At 43.7% G+C, this 9,174-nt stretch overlaps 1 protein-coding gene across 2 annotated transcripts in view; it reads right to left on the bottom strand.

Annotated features, from left to right (window-relative positions):
- Mto1 (mitochondrial tRNA translation optimization 1) overlaps positions 1 to 8,826 on the bottom strand; it is a 26,659-nt gene extending 17,833 nt beyond the window's left edge. For both annotated transcript variants that reach the window (XM_021207164.2, XM_029543806.1), the window contains exons 1-4: positions 8,529 to 8,826; positions 7,490 to 7,689; positions 7,297 to 7,414; positions 3,866 to 4,155 (exon numbers count right to left, since the gene is read on the bottom strand). In XM_021207164.2, coding sequence (XP_021062823.1) covers positions 3,866 to 4,155; positions 7,297 to 7,414; positions 7,490 to 7,689; positions 8,529 to 8,742 — 822 coding nt within the window. In that variant the 5' untranslated portion in view covers positions 8,743 to 8,826. The remainder of the gene's footprint in view (positions 1 to 3,865; positions 4,156 to 7,296; positions 7,415 to 7,489; positions 7,690 to 8,528) is intronic.
- Between the last annotated feature and the right edge of the window lie 348 nt (positions 8,827 to 9,174).

Below are 9,174 nucleotides of genomic sequence, written 5' to 3'. Positions count from 1 at the left end.
AGAGAGAGAGAGAGAGAGAGAGAGAGAGAGAGAGAGAGAGAAACATTTTTTGATGTTTTAGTAGGCATAGTGCTTCATGTTGATAATCCCAGCACTTGGGAAGGTGAGGCAGGAAGCCTTCCTTACTAAAGTTACATAGCAAGACCCTGTCTCAAGAAAACTCCAATACTAAACAAAGTTTGGTTGTGATAATACTGTTACCTTTTCTTTGTTAAAAACATGAAAACATGTAAAAATATAAATGATCTGATATCTATAAATATCTCAAAAATCACCAAAAAGGAATGAAACCAAGCCAGCAAATGACTCAGTAGACAGGAGATGGTAGTCTCCTTTAATCCCAGCACTTGGGGGACAGAGGAAAGCAGATCTCAAAGCCAATTGGTCTACAGAGTAAGTTCTAGGTCAGGGCTACATAGTGAGACTCTACCTCAACCAACCAACCAACCAGCCAACCAACCAATGGCTCAGGGGATAAGGGTACTTGTCACTGAGGCTAATCATCTGGGTTTGATCTCTGGAAGCTACCTGATAGAAGAACCTTGCCTCCCACAAGTTACCTGACCCCCAACTGAGTGTCACAGCACACAGCACCCACACAAGTAAATAAATGTTTTAAGGGTGTGAAACAGCCAGGTATAGTGGTACATATTTTTTTATTTTTTTATTTTTTTTTGGTTTTTCGAGACAGGGTTTCTCTGTGTAGCCCTGGCTGTCCTGGAATTCACTTTGTAGACCAGGCTGATCTCGAACTCAGAAATCCGCCTGCCTCTGCCTCCGGAGTGCTGGGATTAAAGGCGTGCACCACCACACCCGGCTACATATCTTTAATCCCATACTAGAACAGACATAGGTGGATCTTCAAGAACTCAAGGCTACCCTGGTCTACAGTTTGAGGCCAGCCAGTGCTATATAGTGAGAATCTATCTAAAAACCATAACTATAAAACTAAGAGGAATGAAATAAGCCAGACATGGTGGCTCATGCCCATAAGCCCAGCACTTGGAAGGATCATCAGTGAGTTTCAGAAAGTCTTGGTTCAGTTACACTGTTGAGATCCTATCTTTAAAAAAGGGTGGGGGTGGGTGGGGTGGAGAGATGGCTCAGCAGTAAAAAGCAAGTACGACTGCTTTGCTGAGGGCTCAGTTCTCAGCATAGACATTGGCTGGCTTACAACCACATGTAACTCCAGCTCCAGGAGTATCTGATGCTTCTAGCAAGCATAGGCACCTTTGTTCCCATGCATATATAAAACATTAAATAAACAAACAAACAAACAAACAAAAAACCAGTAACTTTAATGAGAAAGAAAGAATAACACAACAGTATTTAAAAGTTAACTCATTATTCTAGCTCCCAAATTTGTGAAATAAAATGTTTAACACAGGATCTCACAAAGTAGCAGAGGCTGCCCTCAAACTCACAAATCTCCCTGCCTTAGTTTCCTGAGTGCTAGGTTTAAATGTGTGCCTGCTTTAAATTTGAAAAAATACAGGGTCTCATATAGTCCAGACTGATCTCAAACTCACTATGTAGCTGAGGATAACCTCACACCTCCGATCCTGTGTTCCACCTTTCAAGGGCTATAGATAGATAGATAGATAGATAGATAGATACCACTATGCTAGGTTCATATGGTCTTAAGGAACACACCAGGGCTTAGCACTCTCCCAACTAAATTACATTCCCATCCACCCAAACTGACAAATTAAAATAGAAACTTTAAAGCACATGGGAAACAGGCAGGAAGACTTGTCATCCAAACAGTGAAAAGTGGAGAGGCTAAGGAAATGCCATCCTAAGGTGCATCTTACTAAGCAAGAATCCTAGTGAGACAGCAGTCAAGCCTGATGCCTGACTTTGACTCCAGGGACCCACATGGTAGGAGAATGAACTCTTACAAGTTGTTCTCTGATCTCTAATAGTGCTTGCACGCGTGTATGCATGCAAACACACACACACACAGATAAAATGACTCGTTCAAATTAATAAAATATTTAGAACTACTCACATCAGGAAAATTTATGAAAAACTGGAATTTCAATTACTAATAATTCAGTTTTTTTTTTTTTTTTTTTTTTTTAGTGTATGTGTGTTTTGCTTAAATGTCTGTGTACCACATGTATGCAGTGTCTGTAGAGGGAATCCGATCCCCTGGGACTGGAGTGACAGTTGTCAACCGTCATGCAGGTGCTAGGAATTGAACCGGGCTCTGCTAGAAGAGCAGATAGTGCTCTTAACTTCTGAGACATATCTCCAGCACCCTAATCCTTAATTCTAAACATCCATTGTACTTACTTTTTCCATTTCAAGGACAGGTAGTGCATCTCAGTGACAGAGTACTCATATGTGCAAAACCCTAGGTTCAATAACTAATGAACCCTCCCCCTAAACTCAAAAACCAGAAGCATAATGCAAAGTCTGAGCCATCCAGACAGATCAGTAGGCGAAGGCACCTGCTGCCAAGCCTGCTGACCTGACCAGTCTCTAGGACTCATGTGATAGGACAGAACTGATTCCTGAAGGTTGTTGTCATATGCAAATAAACACAGAACTAAATTTAGAATAAATGTGAAAACAATGTAGATACAGACCTAGACTAGGGTGGGGAATCAGCGGACTCTGGCTAGGGTCCATCTATTAATAACAACATTGGATCAGTATGACAGTCCTCAAATTTCAACACCACACCGCACTTATATTATAGGATATTTGTGTTTAGTTGAGGTTCAGATTGAATTAGAGGCAAGGCTCAACATTTCTGCAACTTACTATCAAATGTTCCATAAAGAAAAATGGGCATTTTACTGAGTTAGGCAATAAATCTGCACTTATATACATACTTTATAAGGAGGCAGCGAAATACTCACAATATGTGACTTTCAAACATACATTCAGGAAAAACTGATACGCATAAAATAAAAATAAAATCTATAAGGGCCTTGCAAATTTTTATTGCATTCTTGCTTGTACAAGGGCGGATACGTGTATATGTGTGCACACATGCATGCTACAGCATGTGTGTGGAGGCCAGAGAACAACTCTTGTGAGTTCCACCGCACCCTCAGTCTGTTTTCCTACTTTGTAAACCTGAAATTGTTTCAGAAAGGTTTTGTATATAATAGTTTAAGTGAATGACGGCTCCTATATTTGAGCACTTGGTCCCTCATTAGTGGAACTGTTTGAGAAAGATTAAGATAGGAGTATGGCCTTGCTGGAGGGGGTGTGTCACTGATGAGGTTTCAAAGGACTAGAGACATTCCCAATTAGCTTACTCTCTTTCTCCCCATCAGGTGTTGGATCAAGATTTAAGCTCTCACCTACTGCTCCAGTGCCATGCCTACTGCCATGCTCCCTACCATGACAGTCATGGACTCACCCTCTGGACCTGTAATCTCCTGAAAAACTCTTCTGTGAGTTGCCTTGGTCACAGTGTCTTATATTAGCAATAGAAAAGTAACTAAGAGCCAGGCGTGGTGGTGCACGCCTTTAATCCCAGCACTTGGGAGGCAGAGGCAGGCGGATTTCTGAGTTTGAGGGCAGCCTGGTCTACAGAGTGAGTTCCAGGACAGCCAGGGCTATACAGAGAAACCCTGTCTTGAAAAACAAAACAGAACAAAAAAAAAGAAAACAAAAAAAAGTAGTTAAGGCAGTAGGCGAAGTAAGTTATACAGAAGCAGTGAAACGTAAGAACGCATAGGAAAAGACCCAATTGCTAAATTAACTAACAGACAAATAAATAAAAACAAAGCAAAGTTTAAAATGACAGCAAAAAGAGAGGAGGAAGACAGACAGACAGTTAGGATATGTCCTGCTGCGAATACCTAGTATCAGCCACCACACCGGGTTTTTGTAACTGTCTTACCTTGATCCACACACTGTCACTGAGGAAGCTGAATGGCACAGATGGATTATCTGGTGTGTGCTTGTTTAGAATGGCGAAATTAATGGACTCTTTGGCGAGTCGGGGTGGAGTTCCAGTCTTTAGTCTTCCTACCATAAATCCCAACTTCTCCAGAGTCTGAGCCAACCCTATGGAGGGCTGATCCCCCAAACGTCCTGCAGGATGCGTCTCCAATCCAATTATGATCATGCCTCTCAGAAACGTCCCAGTAGTCAGAATTACACTCTCTGCATAAATTGTACTTCCATCCGCTAAATGATTAAGACAAAAACAAAACACAATAAAACAAGCCAGTAAAATATTTTCCTCATTGGTACCACAGAAGAAAATAGAATTAAGTACTTTATATCAGAATTCCAGAGCCAATTGTGGTGGTGTACACCTTTAGTCCCAGGGCTCAAGAGGTAGAGGCAGGTAAATATCTGTAAGTTTGAGGCCAGCCTGGTCTACAGAGTGGGTTCTAGAACAGTCAGGGCTATACAGAGAAGTCCATTCTAGACAAAACCAAAAAAAAGACCCAAAAGCCTCTACCCACTCAAAAAAACAATTACAGAAAAACTTCCTGTCTCTAAAAACTTGAAATTTTTTTGTCGTTCTTTTTTAAAACTTTATTAAAGTATGAACTAATTTATTTTTCATCACTATGTATGTATGTGCATTTTTTTTTAAAGATTTATTTATTTATTATATTTAAGTACACTGTAGCTGTCTTCAGACACTCCAGAAGAGGGCATCAGATCTTGTTACGGATGGTTGTGAGCCACCATGTGGTTGCTGGGATTTGAACTCTGGACCTTCTGAAGAGCAGTCGGGTGCTCTTATCAACTGAGCCATCTCACCAGCCTGTATGTGCATTTTTTAATTAATTAATTAATTAATTAATTTGAGATAGGCTCTCTCTATGTAGCTCTGGCTATTCTGGAACTCACAAAGATCCACCTGCCTCTGCCTTCTGAGCACTGGGATTAAAGGTTTGCACCACCACTGCCTAGCAATAAAATACAATTTTCATTATAAATTGTTTATTAAAGTACTAACAAACAGAAAAACAGTACATATTTATGATGTATATCATGGTGTTATAGGTCCACCTTGTATAATGAGTCCCATAATCGTACTTAGAAAAATCTCAGGGTACAACATTGTATTATCAACTACAGATGATACCTTTCTATACATTTCATCTCTAAAAGCATCCAACGTGTAAGTGAAAGCTTGTGCCTGTAGATCAACTACTCTTTATTTAGCATTCAAGACAAAGAATTCCAAATGAATAAGAAAACCTGCGTGTAGACCACAGTGCTGTGTCTGTGACCTCAGTATTAGAACGATAGAACAGCCAGGCTGGCTATGTCAGTGAGCAGCAGGACCAGTGAGAGACACTGTTTCCAAAACTAAGCAACTCCGGAGCTTGGTGAGATGGCTCACCAGACAAAAAGGAAGCCTGGTGACATGAGCCTGGTCGCTGGAACCCACACGGTGGAAGGAGCGAAATGTCTCCTGCATGCTGCTCTCTGACTTCCTTGAGTGTGCCAGACATGTCCCCCAGTAGTGAAAAATAAATAAGCAGAAAAATAAATAAGTGTGGAAGACACCTAATGCTGATCTCTACCCACTACACACATGTGCACAATCACTCTAGATGGCTATATGTTATGAATCTCAAGAATCTAAGAAGTGCAGCAGGGGAAACATGATGTTCCTAAAAATCATACAGGCATGCCGCACTTGGTGAGGGTACATTAAAAAATTAACTGATTTTAGAATTTTGGTTAAACACAACATGATTTCTTCTCTTTTTTAAATTGTCAGAAATTTAAAGGAATTTTAAAAATGTTTAAAATAGGCCATGTGAGGTGCATGCCTTCAACTGCAGTACTTGGAAATTAGAAGCAGGTGAATTTGTGTGAATTCAGGCCAACCCTGATTACACAGGAAGACCTCGCTCAAGAAAAAAGAAAAAAAAAAAAGTTTTAGCCATTTCTGACTGCTAGATAGTAGCTGGAAGAATGGTAACTGATAGAGGGAAGAGAAGAAACTAGTAAGATTGAACTAGTTCCTCCTTGCAAAGGCCAGAAATTAGAGAACCAGAAAGACGGAGGCTGAGGAACTGTGCTAACTTTATGTCAACCTAACACTGGCTGGAGTGTTCTGAGAGGCATTGGGAAACTGCCTCCATAAGACTGGGCTGTAGGCAACCATATAGAACATTTTCTTAATTAGTTATTAATGTGGGAGGACTGCCTCCATAAGACTGGGCTGTAGGCAACCATATAGAACATTTTCTTAATTAGTTATTAATGTGGGAGGACCCAGACTATTGTGGGCGGGGCCATGCCTGGACAGGTGGTCCAGGGTCCTTAAGAAAGCAAGTTGAGCAAGCTAGTAAGCAGCACTCCTCTGTTGTGTCTGCTGCCTCCAGGTTCTTGCCCAATTTGAATTCCTGTTTTGGCTTCCCTCAGTGGACTGATTCAGGATACTAAGCCAAACCACCCTTTCCTCCCCAACCTGCCTTTTGTCGTGGTGTGACATCACAGCAATACTACCCTTAAGTAAGACAGGAAAGTAGGCGTGGGTGATGTAGTGAAATCTGCCTCTCATGTAAGCCCTGAGTTTGGTCCCTAGTACTACATAAATTAGACATGATGGCACTTGCCTATAATCCCATACTTAGGAGGTAGAGGCAGGTGAATCTGAACTGAAAGTCATTGTTTGCTATAATGTGAGTTTGAGGCCAGCCCAGGATATATGGTGTGTGTGCGTGTGCGTGTATTTAAAGTGTGTGTTGGGGTGGGGAGCCTGGATGAGATGGCTCAGTGGATAAAGGTGCTTTGCCAAACTTGATGGCCTGAATTCCATCCCTCATACCTATGTGTGTAAAGTACACACGTGCGCGAGCATGCACACACACACACACACACAAAATGAACAAATATAGAAACAAATTTATGACAGAAGAAGCTGGATAAAAGACACAAATTGCTCTGAAGTCTTACACTAAAATAGTATTTTGTTTTTGTTTGTTTTCTTTTTGTTTCGTTTTGTTTTTCTAAACAGGGTTTCTCTGTGTAGTCCTGGCTATCCTGGAACTAACTTTGTAGACCAGGCTGGTCTTGAACTCAGAAATCCGCCTGCCTCTGCCTCCCGAGTGCTGGGATTAAAGGTGTGCCACCACTGCGTGGCACTAAAATAATATTAATGAACCTAGAATTTGACTGGGATTCATGATGGTCAAAATGAAGAGAGACACAGGATTATTTATATGATTTTCTGGTCCAGGCATCGAAAACCAGAATTCCCTGGAATAGCAAAAACGTCTGCATGCTCTTCTCTAAAGCAAGTGTCTCCCAGAGTTTGCTAGGCTGGTATTGGCACTATTAGCCAGTACATACCCAGAACAACACCTCTGACCCTGGACTTCCCAGGGTACCCAGGCTCTGCTTCTGCAAGAACTAGATCTTCCACAGCCCCCTCCTCAACGGTGAGCAGGGGCGTACTCAGGATTTCTTTCTGTCAACAGAGAAAAGCCAGGTGAAAGAGCAGTTGGAGAAGCCCACAGTCCCTCCTGGCCTCGCCCGTGCTCACCTGCATGTTCTGTTTATAAAGTTTCCGGTCAATTTGCGCTCTCAGTCCCCACACAGCAGGGCCCTTACGCCGGTTTAGTACTTTGTAATGTATACCAGACTGGTCACAGATCCGAGAACACAGGCCATCCAAGGCATCTACCTCTCTCATCAAATGACCCTTTCCGATGCCACCAAAGGAAGGATTACAGGACATCTGACCTAAAGAGAATGGATATGATCATAGAGTATCTTGTACATATTACTTAATAAAGAGTGCTCGTAAAGGTAATCGGACTAACCAGACTCACTTAAAACCCCAACACACTCTCCTCTAACTTCAAAGAGAGGAGGAATTGGCAGAAAATGGGTGACTCATTCCCGTTCTCTGCATTCCTATGGACTCTTATCTTCCAAGCCAAAGTTACCTTTCTTCCTTGAAGCCAAGGAATTCTTGATACTGTACCACATTCCTTCATCACTTTGCTCAGGCATGATGGGGTACACCTTGAACCCCAGCACTCAGGAGGCCGAGGCAGATGGATCACTGTGACTTCCAAGCCAGCTTGGTCTACACTGCACTGTCTCATTTATGAGAAGCATTAGTAGGCCTCTGAAATGTTTTTTGACATATCCTACAGCACTGACAGAACACAGGTTTTGCACTTACTGTGTATATGTCTAAAAGAATTTAAATCGGTGTGAAGTGACAAGTGTACTTCCATATTTAACGAGACACTTGACTCGCCAGAGCCAAGAAGCGTGATCAACCTAATGTTCATCAAAGTGATGGATGGATAAAGAAAACGAGGTGTGTAAGGCGAGGCGCCTTAGCAGGTCTTAGCACAGAACACCCAATGGAAATACCGAACGCGACAAGCAGCGCCCTTTCTCAAGGGCTTGACAAGCTCTCGGTGGACGGGATTTCTCTTAAGGTGAGAACACGGGGAGGGTCAACCCAGCGACCCTCCGCTCCCGCGCACCGGCCACTCTGGTCCACCGCAACCCTGCCCGCGCTCGGTCGGACGCAGAGTCCCCGCCGCGGCCGCGGGGCTCCTCACCGATCGTGTCCACGCGGTGCGTGAGGAGCAGGGTCCGCGAGCCACAGCGAGCGGCGGCGGCGGCCGCCTCGGTCCCCGCGTGCCCTCCTCCGATAACTACCACGTCGAAGTGCGGGGTGCAGGGCGCCGCGCTGTCGCTGCGGAGGCGACGCAAAGGCAACCGTCTGCCGAGGGACGCTGCGGCCCAGCGGCCACGGCCTCGGAGAAGGAACATGTTGAGGGAAGCTAGCTAGAGACGCCCGGAACTGTCACCCGAGAAGACGCCAGCCGGGCGTCGCCATCTTGGCCGCGTCAGCGCGTAGCGCGCCTGCGTCCAGCGACGCTTGTGATTGGCGGTTTGGAGCCTCGCGCTGCTACGGCCGCGCAGGCCCTGTGCACTCCCCCCCCCCCGCGCGTACCTTTAGCGCTGGCGGGGGATTCTATCTTCGAGGTTGAGGTTAGGCTTTTCATGTGGACTAGTCTTTATCGCCAGGTTGCCACCTATGAACAATAAATTTGATCAGTTCGCCCCAAAATCTTCTGAGAGGTTCATCAGGCAATCAGAGTGCTAATCCTCATGTTGAAGGCCATCTGGGTCTACGTATGAATATCATGTCTCCAAATCAAAACTCCATTATTTATATACAGCTTAAACATTTAAAAAAAA

Source organism: Mus pahari, chromosome 10, assembly GCF_900095145.1.
Source record: "Mus pahari chromosome 10, PAHARI_EIJ_v1.1, whole genome shotgun sequence".
In the NCBI taxonomy this organism is placed as follows: domain Eukaryota; kingdom Metazoa; phylum Chordata; class Mammalia; order Rodentia; family Muridae; genus Mus; species Mus pahari.
This window is presented reverse-complemented; position numbering and strand designations above follow the sequence as displayed.